General features: G+C 37.1%; 1 protein-coding gene across 1 annotated transcript in view; it reads left to right on the forward strand.

Annotated features, from left to right (window-relative positions):
- Nucleotides 1-16488, forward strand: part of RAB18 (RAB18, member RAS oncogene family) — a 38328-nt gene that overhangs the window by 16817 nt on the left and 5023 nt on the right. The window contains exons 3-6 of the mRNA XM_046012797.1: nt 8453-8514; nt 11937-12009; nt 13431-13549; nt 13622-13688. Of these exons, the coding sequence (XP_045868753.1) occupies nt 8453-8514; nt 11937-12009; nt 13431-13549; nt 13622-13688 (321 nt within the window). The remainder of the gene's footprint in view (nt 1-8452; nt 8515-11936; nt 12010-13430; nt 13550-13621; nt 13689-16488) is intronic.

Here is a 16488-nt window from a genome sequence, read left to right on the forward strand (position 1 = left end):
TATAATTTGCAAATAGTTCCTACTCTGTGGTTTGTCTTGTCCTCTTGATAGTATCTTCTGATGCACATAAGTTTGTAAATTTGATGAAGTCCAGTTTATCTGTTTTTTGTTGTTGTTGTTGCCTGTGCTTTTGGTGTCATACCCAAAAAAAATCAGTTCTGCATCCTGTGTCATGAAAAATTTTCCCAATAATTTCTTTTAAGAATTTTAAAGATTTAGTTCTTACGTTCATGTCTTTGTTCATTTTGTGTAAACTTTTGTGTGTGGTAGAAGGTAAGATCCAACCTCATTCTTTTATATATGGATATTCACTGTTGCCAGGACCATTTGTTGAAAAGACTGTCCTTTCCCCATTGAATGGTCTTGGCTCCTTTGCTGGAAATCAATTGGCTTTCTATGTTAGGGTTTATTTCTAGGCTATCTCTTCTGTTCCATTGGTTTAAATGTCTGTCCTTATGCTAGTACCATCTGCTTTAATTATTGTAGATGTGTAGTAAGCTTTGAGGTTGGAAAGTGTGAGTCTTTAGACTTCATTCTTCTTTTCCAGTATTGTTTTGCTATTCAGTACTGCTTGCTGTATATTAATTTGAATATCAGTTTTTTCTTCTCTGCAAAAAAAGTTGTTGGAATTTTTATAGGTATTTTGTTGAAACTGTAGATTGCTTTGGGTAGTATTGTCATCTTACAATATTTTGTCTTTCAACTCATAAATACACTTTTTCCACTTATGTCTTCTTTTATTTCTTTCAGCAGTGTTTTGTAGTTTTCAGTGTACAGGCCTAAAAGTCCTTGGTTAAATTTATTCCCAGTTATTTTCTTTTTGATGCTACTGTAAATGGAATGGTTTTTTAAATTTTTGTTTTTGGATTGTTCATTGCTAGTGTATAGAAATGCAATTGATTTTTGCATGTTGATTTTATATCCTGCAACTTTGCTAAATTCATTTGTTCTAACAGGTTTTTTGTTTCTTTTGGGTGTGTGTTTGTGTGTGTGTGTGTGTATGTAAGTATGTATGTAGTAGAATTAGGATTTTCTGTATATAAGATTATGTTTTTTAAAAAAAATTTTTATTTCTTATTTTTTTATAAACATATAATGTATTTTTATCCCCAGGGGTACAGGTCTGTGAATCGCCAGGTTTACACACTTCACAGCACTCACCATAGCACACACCCTCCCCAATGTCCATAACCCCACTCCCCCTCTCCCAACCGCCACCCCCCCAGCAACCCTCAGTTTGTTTTGTGAGATTAAGAGTCACTTATGGTTTGTCTCCCTCCCAATCCCATCTTCTTTCATTTATTCTTCTCCTATCCCCCTAACCCCCATGTTGCATCTCCACGTCCTCATATCAGGAAGATCATGATAGTTGTCTTTCTCCGATTGACTTATTTCACTAAGCATGATACCCTATAAGATCATGTTTTTGAACAGAAGTCATTTTATTTTTTCCTTTCCAGTACGGATGCCTTTTATTTCCTTTTCTTGCCTGATTGCTCTGACGAGAACTTCCAGTACTCTGTAAAATAGAAGAGGTGAGAGTAGATGTCCTTGTCTTGTTCTGATCTGTGGGAAAAGCTCTCAGTCCTTCACCAGTGAATATGTTAGTTATGAGTTTTATATAGCCTTTATCATGTTAGGGAAATTTTGTTCTGTTCTTAGTTTGTTGATTGTTTTTTTGTTTTGTTTTTTTAAATCATAAAAGGATGTTGAGTTCTGTCAGATGCTTTTTCTGCATGAATTGTGATGATCATGTGTTTTTCCCCCGACATTCATTCTTTAATGGGATATATTATTTTGATTGATTTGCTTGTAATCTACCAGCCCTATATTACAAAAGTACAACTCACTTTATCATGGTATATAATCCTTTTAATTAGCTGCTCAATTAAGTTTGCTAGTATTTTACTGGGGATTTTTGCATCAGTATTCCTCTGGGATATTGGTCTGTAGTTTTCTTTATTTGTAACATCTTTGTCTGGTTCTGGTATCAGAATAGTGCTAGCCTCTTAGAATGAGCTTGAAAGTGTTCCTTTCTCTTCCATTTTTTGAAAAGTGAGGATTGGTGTTAACTCTTTAAATATTTGGTGGAATTTGTCAGTGAAACTTTCTGGTCCTGGGCTTTTCTTTGTTGGGATGCTTTTGATGACTAATGGTCTCTTCAGATTTTATTTTCTTTGATAAGTCAATTTTGTCAATTATGTGTTTTCAGGAATTTGTTCATCTAGTTTATTCAGCTTATTGGTATATAATTGTCCATAATATTCTCTTATAATCTCTTTTGTCTGTAGAATTAGTAGTAATGTCCCCATTTTCATATCTGAGTTTTGTAATAGGAATCTTCTTCTTTTCCTTAGTGTAGTTAAAAGCCTGTCAGTTTTGTTGATCTTTTTGTAAAAACAATCCAAAAAAAACCCAGCCCTTGGTCACGGATTTTTCTCTATTGTGTATCAGTTCCCTTTGTCCTTTATCTTGGTTCTGATCTTTATTATTTCCTTCCTTTTATAGCACTTAGTTTGCTCTTCTTTTCTAGTTCCTTAAGGTATAAACTTAGGTTATTGATTTGAGATATTTCTTCTCTTATAATGTATGTGTTTATAGCTATAATAAGTTTCCCTCTTAGCACTGCTTTTGCTACATCTCAAGTTTTGGTGTACTGTTTTCATTTGTCTCAAAGTAGTCTCTGATTTTTCTTACAATTTCTCCTTTAGTCTATTAGTTGTTGTTTAAAAGGGTATTAATTTGTGCATTTTCCCAGTTTTCTTTCTGTTCTAGTTTCATTACATTATGATAAAAAATACTTCATATGAGTTTAGTCTTTTAAAATTTTTTTTTGTTTTTTTAAAAATTTTATTTATTTATTTGACAGATAGAGATCACAAGTAGGTAGAGAGGCAGGCAGAGAGAGAGGGAGAAATAGGCTCCCTGCTGAGCAGAGAGCCCGATGCGATGCGGGGCTCTATCCCAGGACACTGGGGTCATAACCTGAGCCGAAGGCAGAGGCTTTAACTCACTGAGCCACCCAGGTGCCCCTCTTTTAAAATTTATTAATACTTGTTTTGTAGACAACATCTGGTCTGTCCTGGAGAATGTTTCATGTGGACTTGAGAAAACTTTATTCTGATGTTGTTGGGTAGAATGTTCTATTGGGTCTTACTGGTTTGTATTGTTGTTCAAAAGTCCTATTTCTGTCTTATCTCTCTGGTTGTTTTATCTATTATTAAAAGTGATATATTAGCATAACAAGTGACATGGAGGACATTGGGAGATGGAGAGTAGAAGGAAGTTGAGGGAAATTTGGAAGGGGAGGCAAACCATAAGAGACTATGGACTCTGAAAAACAACCTGAGGGTTTTGAAGGGGCAGGGGTGGGAGGTTGGGGGAACCAGGTGGTGAGTAATAGGGAGGGCACGTATTGCATGGAGCACTGGGTGTTGTGCAAAAACAATGAATACTGTTTTGCTGAAAAAATCAATAAATAAATTTAATAAAAAAAAAGTGGTATATTAAAATCTAAAACTAATACTGTATTTCTCCTTTCAGTTATGTAAATGTTTGCTCCATATTTATTGGGATCTTTGCTTTGGTATATGAGTCTCTTATAGACAGCATACAGTTGGATCTTTTATATATATTTATGTATATATTTATATATTATATTTTTATATATTCTGCTAATCTCTGCCTTTAATATCATTACTGATTAGGAAGGATTTACTTCTGACCTTTTTCTGTTTGTTTTCCGTGTGTCTTACAGAGTTTTTTCCCTTGTTTCCTCCATTACTGCTGCCTTCTGGGTTTAGCTGATTTTTTATAGTGACATGTTTTGATTTCCTTTTGTTTATATTCTTTAGGTATTTTGTTTGTGGTCTGTTTCTTTTTGAGTCCTGATAGTTTTTAATCTTTGAAGGAAATTGACATTTCATCTGGATTGTCAAGTTTTTTGTTATGAACTTGTTTATAACATTTCCTTGGTAGTTTTTTAACCTCTGTGCAATCTGCAGTGATGTGATCTTTCTCATTCTTTATAATGGCAGTTTTTGTTTTTGTTTCTCCTGATCACTTTGGCTAGAATTTATCAGTGTATTGATTTTTTCCTTATAGAACCAATTATTTTTGTTTCATTGATTTTGATTTTTACTCATTTATTTTAAAATATTTTATGTATTTATTTGAGAGTGAGAGAGTACAAGCTGGGCGGAGGGGCAGAGAGCAAGGGAGAAGCATGATCCCCATTGAGCAGGGAGCCTGACATGGGGCTTGATCCCAAACCCCACAATCATAACTTGAGCGGAAGGCAGCTGCTAAACTGACTAAGCCATCCAGGCACTCATTGCTGTGTCTTCATATTCACTTATGTTTTCTTCTGTGATGTCTGATTTTTGTTAATCTCATCCCATATAATTTACATCTCAGACATTGTCATTTCATCTCTAGATGTTTGATTTGGGTCTTTTTAATCTCTCATGTCTACTTCACTTTTTCCATGTGCTATACGTTTAAACTAATTTTTAATCTCCTGTTTGCTAATTCTAGCATCTTTGTTAGTTGTTTTTTTTTTTTTTAAGGTTTTATTTATTTGACAGAGAGAGAGAGAGAGATCACAAGTAGGCAGAGTGGCAGGCAGAGAGAGAGGGAGAAGCAGGCTCCCTGCTGAGCAGAGAGCCTGATGTGAGGCTCTATCCCAGGACCCTGAGATCACATCCTGAGCTGAAGGCAGAGGCTTAACCCACTGAGCTACCCAGGCGCCCCCATCTTTGTTAGTTTTGAGTTAGTTTCTGTTCCTTGCTTTTTACTTCTGACATGGCAGATGATTCCATTGATGTGTTCTGATTTCTCACTGATGAGTATCTCTGTATCATACAGTTGATATTATCTTTGGTAAACTTTCATGTTCCATTTACTGCTTGTTTTAAAGGTTTTATTGACTGTAATGTCTAGTTTTAACTGAAATACTTATCTGCCTTAAAAAGATTACTTTAAAAAACCTGAATTAACTATTAAAAGTGCAAGCCCAAATGAACTAGAAAAAGCCAAAATGACAGTTCTTCTGTGGATGTTTTGATTTATAAGAAATATATATTTGGTTCCTGGCACAGAGTTTTTAAAACCTTTTGATTTTCTTAACTGATCAAAGCAGTAAAGATGTCTTTTGTTTTTCATAACTAGCCCCTTTCAATGATTCCTGAGTTTATGTTGGTGCTGTGACTTCTGGAAAGCCTCTAAGGGTGGAGGCTGGTTGCCTGAAGAATCAATCATGTGATTAGAGGGTTGGGATTTTTAGTCCTACTCTTTCCTCTCCTACCTCAGGGGATGAGAGAAGGATGAGGGCTGGGAGATTTTATTCAGTCACTGAAGGACAGTGATCTAATCAGTCATGCCTAAATAATGAAACCTTCATAAAATGCTGAATTTACGGGTTCTGAGAATTCTGTTTTGGCAAACACATGGAAGTTCTGGGAAGATGGCATACTTGGAGAGGGCATGGGAGCTTTGTGCCTTCCCCATACTTTTCCTTATTTGTCTCTTCCATCTGGCTGTTCCTGGGTTATATCCTTTTATAATAAAATGATACTCAAGTAAGTAGCTTTTCGTGAATTCTGTGAGCCACAAATTAATTCAGTCAAAGGAGGGGATTATGGGAAGCTTTGATTAATAGCCAGGTGGTCAGAAGCACAAGTAACAACCTGGATTTGGGATGGCATCTGAAATGGGAGGGCAGTAGTCTTACAGGACTTATTATTAATTAGCCCTTCCCCTGTGGGATCTGACTCTATCAGACCTAACTGAATTATAGGACACTGATGTCCCCAGAGAGTCAAGAATTGCTTGTGGGAAAACCCCTTACAATATGGTCACAGATGTGTTCAGTGTTGTAGGAGTAGAAGAAATACACAGGAGTGTCTTTTTTTCTTTCCCTAGACGTTCAGCTTCTGTTACGAGCTCCTTGTCATCCACATGAGGAAGTTGAAAAGATAGTTTAATCAAATCTAGTAAGAAGTTGGCAAAATCAAATTTATTAATTATTATTAAAAAGATTGCCAGTGTCATTAAAAGGAAATTAAGAGCCACTTGCAAAACAGAAGAACCAGACTTGGTGAAGAAGCAGTTTGAGGGGCGCCTGGGTGGCTCAGTGGGTTAAGCCGCTGCCTTCGGCTCAGGTCATGATCTCAGGGTCCTGGGATCGAGTCCCGCATCGGGCTCTCTGCTTGGCAGGAAGCCTGCTTCCCCCTCTCTCTGTGCCTGCCTCTCTCTGTGCCTGCCTCTCTCTGTGCCTGCCTCTTTGCCTACTTGTGATCTCTGTCTGTCAAATAAATAAATAAAATCTTAAAAAAAAAAAAAAAAGAAAAAAAAGCAGTTTGAGCAGATGAAAGCTAAAGAACTCAGTGTTTGCATAGGAGATTCCCCAGAGGGATGAAGGAAAGATGAAATGGGGGACTTGCAGGGCCTGGGTTCAGATGAGGTGCCCTTTCAGGCTACCTGTGTGTATTGACTTTGAGGATAGGACATCAGTGGGCATTGTTTCCTAAGGATGTTATCTATAACTTTCAGATTTAATATCCCTGAAGAGTAACTTGGAAACAGTTAACAACACGTAAATGATACATGGTGATAGAGACTGTCATTAGACTGTCAAGAAACACATGAAAAACAGGAAATTGTGAAAGAGACGAAGGAGATTGGGAGAGGGGAGATAAACACAAATATTTTGGAAACAGTGAGTTTCTTTTCTTGGGTATACTAGCTGGTAGCTGGCAAAAAGCCAGTCTGCCCTTGAGCATGTTGTCTGGAGTAATCAGGGAAAAAATAGTTTTTTATTCTCTGAAAAACTTTGAGAATTTAACTGGAGACTATGTATGATGGGTGATTTCTTTGTATTGTCTACAGTGACCTTAATTTAGTACCTGTACCAAGTCAGAACCATTTCCCTCATCTGAATTTTCTCAGGTTTGGTTTTGTTTTTTAAAGTATTATAAATAAAATGTAAATAATTTCCTACTTTTTAAAGAAAGATTTTATTTTTATTTTATTCATGAGAGAGAGAGGGCAGAGGCAGAGGAAGATGCAGGCTCCCCACAGAGCAGGGAGCCGGATGTGGGACTCGATCCGTAGACCCTGGGAACATGACCTGAACCGAAGGCAGGTGTTTAACTGACTGAGCCATCCAGGCGCCCTTCATACTTTTTATATAAGTGGTGTGGCACAATATTTCGTTATCTAGATCTAATGATACAAGATTATTTAATAGGAGATTTTTTTATATGTTTAGCTGCAAAGAAACTTCAGGTTTTCCTTGGACTGTGTCCTTTAACAAACAGTTGCCCATGATTCTGGGTGTGGCTCTATCAGCTCCTTTAACACCCTAGCCCCAAACATCAAACTTTTTTTTTTTTTTTCTTAATCTTTGGCATACAGAAGGACCTAATCTAATGCATATTTGAACGCATTTTTATTACCTACTTTGTGTTTGTAATGGATCACCGGAAATCATCCAAGAATTACTGATGTATTTCCATATTGGTGACAGGTGTTCTCCTAAGCATGTAGTATATGAGGGTTCTGTTCGTCTTAGTTGTGGCTGTTCTGAATTAATTGTGACAAGCTAGTAAGATCTTTTCAAAGTTTCTTTCCAAGCTTCTTGAGCTAATGCTTTCCCTCTGGCCAGTGGGGTAGCCTGCACATGAATTCTGATACTCTTTAAAGACATGTGGGCAGTTACTGTTCATTTAAGCCAAATGGCTTGTGTCAACTCCTTTTCCTGGAAAGCGGTTTTTTTTTTTTTTTGGAGGTGGGGGCATTGTAGTAAAACCTTATGTGTCTTCTTATGGAACTCTTCTCGTTACATAAATTAGTATTTACAGCAGATCTTCATAGCACTTTGAGCACTCCTCCTTTTCACTTAATGAAGATTCTTAGAGGATTGGGCACAGATGTTTTTGTGTGTAAATTCTTTTGCAATTGTGCAGTAGCAAGGGATCATTGATAAAGTTATATAGAACGGATACTTTTTTTTAGGATAAAAACAAAGAATTCATAAGACAAGGAGTAAGTGGCTGGCGTTTGGAGCCCTTTAGAAAATGGGCCTGATCCAGGGTCAGCCTGGATAGTCTTCTCTGCGTGAGCTCCGTGAATTCCATCACTGGGCTTTTAATATGCATCGTTAATCACCTTACATTGAAGTTTATTTTTCCATTAAAGTTTTTTTTTTTTCAAGCAAGTACAGGTAGGTAAGTGTTTGAATTCTGCAGGCATTTGGTTTTCATTTATCCTGATTAGATCCTAAGCTGCTGAACTTTAGGCACACTTTTCTTTAAATTTTTACATCCATAACTCCAAGAATTTGGGGTATGAATTTGAGTGTTTGATAAATTGGCTTTTCTGTTTTCTTGGTAATTGATTTTGAAAGTGGTATTTTACTGGGATGCTTATCAACGTTTTCATTTTTTTCAAGGTGTTGACTTTAAGGTGAAAACAATTTCAGTGGATGGAAATAAGGCTAAACTGGCAATCTGGGTAAGAGTTTTAAAAATGTATTTTGTATAAATATTCAGCTTGTATTTTTTAAAGAAGCAGAAATTGATGTGTATAGAGCTCTAGAGGTAAACAATTTATACTAAATAACTTGGACAATTTGTTGGTTAAGGGATAAACAATAAATGGTTATGTCTTATGATTGGGTAATGAGGCAGAGATGTGTTTTACTTACCCAAATTTTAAAGTGTGTAATCCCTGAAGAATATTTAAAACCAGAATGTAGAAAAATCACCTTGTCTGCCAGAGAGGATTATTGTTATTGAATATGTTTCTTTAAAGTTTTGAAGAAGACAGTGTATACTCAACTCACACTGATGGCAGTTGTTGGGGAGAAGGGGGTGAAGTGATGCTTAGGAAAAAAAAAAAAAAGTATTTTTCCTGTTTGTTAGGACATTGGGGAGGGGAGGCGAACCATAAGAGACTATGGACTCTGAAAAACAACCTGAGGGTTTTGAAGGGTCAGGGGTGGGAGGTTGGGGCAACCTGAGGGTTTTGTTAGTATAAATATTTTTGAAATTTGATTTTGCCAACTTTGGATTTATTTTTTAATATCAGTGCCCAGTCTTTACTTACTTCTTTTTATTTGCCTGAGAACCCAAACATTCTGATGCATGTTGCTTTCCTAACTAGACCTTTTCATGATAGCGCTGACTGAATAAAGTAGCATTAATTGTCAAAAACATCCAAGATGCGCAGTGTCTATCTCTGTCTGCCTGTCTCTCCCCAACTCTTATCTCTCTACCTGCCTACTTCTTTCTATATATCTAAATGATTGCTAATATATTATATTACATATATAATTTATAAAAATATGCTCTTATATATCTGATTCCCACATATACTATGATAATTAAATATATAAATATGTTTTTATTACCTGTGATAATATTAGAACTGGTCCTAATAAATATTAGAATGTTGAGATGTACTTCAACATGGTGATTTAATAGTAAATGTTTGGGCATCAGTTACAGATTGAAACAGCAACTGTTCATGCACTGTATGATCTGATGCATCCTTCTGGCATTCTCTGAACAGCATATTATTTCTAATACACATTTTATCCCAAATAACATGGAACTGTGTAAGTGTGTCTCATGTTTTTCTATTAATTTTTTTCTAACACATAATACTTCATATGATTGGTAGCCTATTTGCCCCCTCCCCAAAATATAATTATGATATCAATCAGAATAGTAATGTCTAATGGAAAACAATTTGGAAAATGTTGGACTAGGCCATAATAAAATATATTGAACAATTTAAGAATGTTGGCTTCTTCCTGTACAAAAGTGGGGACCTGATTTTCCATATACTTTTCATGGTTGAATTTATCACTTCTTTCTGCCTTTGCTTCTGTTTTGTGAGATATGCATGTTAGAGTTGGATCTAAGGCTTGTTGGTTTCCATGAGAGCTTTCTTTTATGCAAGAGGTTTTTAAAATTTACTTTTTAGTTCCTGTGTAATAAAAAGGTTGGCAGGTATTACCGAAGTGACATCTTTATCATAGGCATATAAATATTTTTTAAGTAAGAGTCTCAATCTCACAACCCCGAGATCATGACCTGAGCTGAAATCAAGAGTCAGACGTTCAACCAACTGAGCCATGCAAGTGCCCCAAGTGTTAACGTTCGTGTTTGTGTGTGTGTGTGTGCGTGCGCATGCGATACCAACTCTGTCATATGCTGCAAATGTTTTTTCCTGTTTGTCATTTGCCTTCAAAGCTTGTTTAGGATGAGAGTGTATATGGGGTATGGATGGGGTCAGGAGAAATGTTCTTGCTCTACCAAGGTTCTAATATTTATGTGGTCAAACCATTTTCCCCCATGAATTTGGGTGTTAGGTCATATTTAGGAAGACCTCCTCACTCATTAATAGAAATATATGAAACCATTGCTTCCTCTGATTCTTCTGTGGTTTTTGTAATATATATGTAAAATCAGTTCCTCTCCAGCTTGGGCACTCCTCCTAGGATCAGTCAAATAGAATAGTCGAATACAGCCCTGTTCCCACTGCTCTAGAAAGTGCTGCACACACATCACGACCTACTTGGCTCCTCTAAAGCTTTCTCTATATCCTGCCCTCTCTTCCACTCCCACATTTTAACATTTAGCCTTTCCAGATCCTTCCTAGTCTTTTATTCATTTCTATCTTTAATAATCTCTTTCCTCCTTTCCTGTCAGGGAAGAAAAGCACAGATAATAAGCTCGCTTTTCTTACCTACAGGGATGCTTTTACAGCGACTGCACATTCCTTTCTTGAAAACAAACACAGGCAAATGTTAACTTTTGACTATTTACAGGTGTTATAAATCCTGACCCGTATTGTGGCACAGGGTTTTTGCCCAAATTATCGTACCTACTCAAACATTTTTATAAGTGGATCAAAAAAAAAAAAAATCAAGACTCTGCATCACTGGACTGATTTAGATATTTGTGTGGAAAGTGTCAATTGTGCAGTATTTTATTTTGATTTTAACATTAAAACATTTTTTTGCTCTAGTCTTTTTTTTTTTTTTTTTTAAGATTTTATTATGAGAGAGCAAGAAAGCATGCACGGGGGAGGGGTAAAGGCGATGGAGAAACAGACTCACCACTGAGCCTGGAGCCTGACATGGGACTTGATCCCAGGACCCTGCACTTCCTGACTGGTGTACATCTTATGTTCCTCTCCCCCAGTCTGAGTCAGAAACATGTGATAGCAAGTGGTTTGGTTTTATGCATTTTCCTAAAAGAAGATACACCGAAAATACTTTCCAACCTAAAAATTGTTTACCTAAAATAAGATACTCCTGTAATTCTCTTTAAAAAAAAGTTAAGTGGTTAAGTGGTTTTTAACCTTGATTCTACAGTAGAATCACCTGCTTTTGTCTTTACCAGTGAAACCAGAATCGCTGGGGGTTGGAATTTTTCATTTCCAGGAAATTTCATTGCACTTCTGAAGTTGAGAACCATGGGTTTCATGTGTAATAAAAATCTTAAAAAATACCCCTTTACTGAGCTGTGTTTTTCTAGAGATGAGTCAGTATTTCTTTATTTTATGTAACATTGGTCAGTAAGAGAACACATCTAATTTAAATTTCAAGTTTTACAATTTTTTAAAAAAGATTTTATGTATTTATTTGATAGAGACACAGCGAGAGAGGGAACACAAGCAGGAGGAGTGGGAGAGGGAAAAGCAGACTTCCAGCCCGATGTGGGGCTCAATCCCAGGACCCTGGGATCGTGACCTGAGCTGAAGGCAGAGGCTTAATGACTAAGCCACCCAAGTGCCCCTAAATTTCAAGTTTTAAATGAACTTGGACATGGATATTTTTAATAATGCAGTTTGATGTTTTACTCTTGATATGTTGACAGTCTTTTTTTTAATACTTTGAACTTAATAATAATTGTCACTTTTAGGATACTGCTGGTCAAGAGAGGTTCAGAACATTAACTCCCAGCTATTACAGAGGTGCGCAGGGTGTTATATTAGGTAAGGTTTTACTTTATGATACTGCTTTAAATATTGTTGTTTTATTATTGCAATTTCTGATTTTCCCTATCTGCGAAGGTCAGTACGTTTTTATTTTTCTTCAGGGTCCCTTTATTAACTTGAAGTTATATTAACTTCATTTAATATTAATGAATATTTAAATTTTCAAAATTTCTTTTCAGTTCTTTGTCTAGCGATTGAAAGATAAAGATCAGATTAATTTATTTGGTTTTAAAAGCACATGTTGGTGAGGATATAATTGAGGATTAATCTACAAGTAATTGTCTGAAGTGTTACCAGGGACGGATCTTCAGTCAGCAGTGTATGAACATTCGCTGTGCGTTTATAAAGGAAGAATGTGCTAGTTGCTCAGTTGAATCTCTTTTATTAGTCCTAAAGAGTATCACAAAGCACTTAACATTGTTGATCCATAATCATACAGAATTTAAAAACCAAATATGGATTCTCACTCTTAGTTGTTGAAAAGTACTTGTTGTTAATATTCCTGGGAAACTTCTTAAAAATAAATACTGATCAATTTTAGGGAAGATTGTCTTTTTATATTATGTCATTAATTGTGAGGTTTTAGGTTCATTTTATCGGTTTAACAGCAACTCTTATTTCGGTTCAGCATCTTTAAGTTTAGAAAACACTTTTTTTTTTCTTTTGAAGATTTTATTTATTTATTTGACAGAGAGAGAGAGTAGGAGAGCACAGACTGGGGAAGTGGCAGAGGGAGAGGGAGAAGCAGGCTGAGCAGGGAGCCAGATCCAGGACTCAATCCCAGAACCCTGGGATCATGACCTTAGCTGAAGGCAGTCGCTTAACCAACTGAGCCACCCAGGCGCCCCTAGAAAACACTTTAAATTAATAAGGTCTTTATATTAATAAGCTCTTTACATATTAAAATGCAGTGGGATGTAAGATGAAAGTGTTAACAGGGAGACAATCAGGATCCTGTCCATTAAGTTTTCATATTTTTTCAAAAGTTGCAAATTCTGATTCTTATAAGAAACAAGTTAACAGGGTCATAGATGTTTAAATCCATGGAAGAAATTTGGTATCTTGCCACAGACTTGGATCTGAACATTTTGGTTTTTGGATCAATGTCTTTTAGTTACCAATGGGAACAGCTGTTGTTTTGCTTAAGTTAATTTTCAGTTGTTGCACAGGATATAATTTAATTTCTCTCAGAGTGTGTCTTAATAAAATTGAAACGTGTGTATGTGTATGTTTATTATTATTTTTTAACACACTTGTTTCTTCCATCTGGATGAGTAGATACTGATTGTTAAACATTTGAAGGCTTAGAAACAGACTTACTTACATAGAAATACTAGCTCTTAGTCACATACCAGAAATATAATGTCATTGCTTCTTATTTTTAATGCTTATTTAATAAGTGACCCTTTTTATTTCAGTTTATGATGTCACAAGAAGAGATACCTTTGTTAAATTGGATAATTGGTTAAATGAATTGGAAACATACTGCACGAGAAATGACATAGTAAACATGCTAGTTGGAAATAAAATTGATAAGGTAAGAAGTCAGACACTTGGCATCTTGACTGTATTTTGGTAGCTTTTCTTAATCTTTATATTTACCTTTCAGGAAAATCGTGAAGTTGATAGAAACGAAGGCCTGAAATTCGCACGCAAGCATTCCATGTTATTTATAGGTAGGTGTGTGAACATTTATCCTTTCATTATTAAAGAGGAATTTTAAAATGGAGTTTTTGCTACATAAATTTTTCTTTATGAACTGTGAAATGTATGTACTTAGTTCATCATTTTCTTGTGCTATGAAATCTAACTATAGAGCCACGTTCATTTTTCCTTCTGTAAAAAAAAAAAAATCAGATCTCATTATGTGAAGTTGCATAGGACACAGATCCTTCCTCTCCAGATACGATGGCATTCTGTAAAGGCAGGCGCCCAGCCCTGTAGTTGTACCATGTGGTCCTCGTGCTGGCGGCAGTGATACCACCTGGAAGTTTGTTAGAAATGCTTCATTTCGGCCCAACTCAGCTTTTCTGAATTAGAACCTATATTTTGACAAGATCTTTATGTGGTTTGTATGCACATTAATACTTGAGAAGCAGGGTCAAGTGTGGGGTTCAGCAAACTACAGCACGGGGCCAAATCCGGTTCCATCATTTGTATTGGAAGACGGCCTTACCTACCCGGTCATCTACATGTTGTCTGTGGCTGCTTTTGTGCTTGCTGGCAGAGTTCAGTAGTTACGGCAGAAACCATAAGGCATTCAAAGCCTAAAATATTTACCATCTGGCTCTTTACAGGAAAAGTTTGTTGACCCCCTGTCTAGAAAAGTGGGCAGACTATATCACTTTGGAGCTTTTTTAACATTACAGGTTCCCTGGAACCTTTTCATAGGTCTGAAACTGGGCCTGGGAGGCAGTTTCTAAAGACACCCTAGTTGATTCTGATGTGAAACCAGCTTTTTAGGGATTACTGATTTAGCTAGTCCACTGTTAGAATCTGCTAGGAATTAAGAAATGGAAATAAAAGAACATCATCTATACATAGAAGCTGGGTGCTATAAGTGGAAGGTAATAGGGAATTGAAACGAATTGAGTACTACCTCTTCTGCTTACTTGCTGGGTGTCCTTCATTTTGATATATCAGTTCAGAAAACACTTATTGGACTCTGAGAATATAACAAACAGAGGGACAAAATGGAGAAAGTCCCTGACCTCATGAACCTTACATTCTAGTAGAGGAAACAGACTTGAGTAAGTAGTGCTGTGAAGGAGAGAGAGTATGACGGGGGGTGGGAGGTAATTCGGGGAAGTTCTTTGAGGTGTGCCATTTGAACAAGAATCCATAACACGAAGATCTAGATGGAGGATATCTCAGGTTGAAAGAATAGCAAATGTTTCCCGAGGTAGGAATGAGTTTAGTGTGTTTAAAGGACAAGAAGAAAGCTTATGGGCTGGGGTATAGTGTATGTTGGGGGGAAAGGTGGTGATAATGGGAGATGGAGTTTAAAAGGTCATGTTGGGCTAAGCTTATAGGGTATGGTAAAGAAATGAATTTTATTCTAAGTGTGGAAAGCAGGGGAGTGGTGCCGTGATCTGATGTTCTTTTAAAAAGACCTGTTTGTACAGAAAATGGCCCTTGAGAAGCAGAAGCAAGAGGCTTGTCATTCTCTTATAGTGGCCCAGATGAATAACGCTGGTGCCGTTGACTGTGGGAGTGGTTGTGGGTAGCTTCTGGAAGGTTGGCAGATCAAGGAGATATTTGGATGGTAACGGTGACAGCCTCTGCTGATAGATTGGGTGTTGAGGATAAGGAGATAACTCTGAGTTATCAGAGTCAGGGATAACTCTGAGTCTCTGGCATGAGCAAACTAGGTGAACTGTGCTGCCCTTAGCTGTGTGTGAGAGCCTAAGGGAAGAAGAGGTTTGGATAAGGGAGTGGGGAATCAGGAATTCCGCTTAGCATAAGGATGAACCATTTTTTGGATAACCTGTGGACATGCTGGTCATTGGCATTTAGGTGGTAACTAAATGTTAACTGTAACTGGGCGGAAAACAGCTGAAGATTGAAGCCTGGGGTGCTCGGACAGTTAGAGGTCAGCAGAAAGAGGAGGAGTCAGCCAACAAGGCTGTGAGTGACATGTCTGTGAGAGGAGGAATCCGAGGAGTGTTCAGTGTCTTTCCTGAAAGTCAAGTGAACAAAGTATTTAAAGGAAGAAAGTGATCAGCTGTATCAGCTGCTGGGAGATGTTGAATAGGAGGAGGATGCTAGATTGGACGAGATGGAGAAGGTTGGTCTTTTTTAAAAGAAAATGTCAATGGAGTGGTGCGAACAAAAACCTAGTTAGGGTACAGTTGACCCTTGAACAATGGGGGGTTAGGGGTCCTGACCTTGAAAATCTGCATATGACTTTTGCCTCCCCCAAAACTGAGCTGCGAATAGCCTCCTGCTGATCTGAAGCCTTACTGATAAACCTCAGTTAACGCCTGCCCTGGAAGTTCTGTGTCTTACGTACTGTATTCTTACAGTAAAATAAGCTAGAGAAAATGTTATTAAAATCATGAGGAGAAGAAAATACCTTTACAGTACTGTACTGTATTTATTGAAAAAATTCCATGTGTAAGTGGAACAGCACGGTTCAAACTGGTGTTGTTCAAGGTTGTTTAGAGTTTGAAGAAAAAAATGTGAGATAAGAAAGGGGAAATAGCTTAAGTAGGTAACTCTTGATGACAGTTTTGCTTTGAAAGAATAGAGAGCCGGGGTGGCTGCTAGTCTGGTGTGTGGGCTAGAAGGCAGGGTGGTTGGTTGCTCAGTTGGTTAGTAAGATGGACAGTAATTTCCGCGGGCTTTTAGGCTGACTGATATGATACAGCAGTGAGGGCCCGTGATTCTGCAGTGACCGAGAAGGGGTGGGATCCGAGGAGCTAGGAAAGGGGATGCGCCTAGACCGCAGCAGGGACAGGTCATCCGCTGTCACAG

Source organism: Meles meles, chromosome 7 (assembly GCF_922984935.1).
Source record: "Meles meles chromosome 7, mMelMel3.1 paternal haplotype, whole genome shotgun sequence".
NCBI classification, from domain to species: Eukaryota; Metazoa; Chordata; class Mammalia; order Carnivora; family Mustelidae; genus Meles; species Meles meles.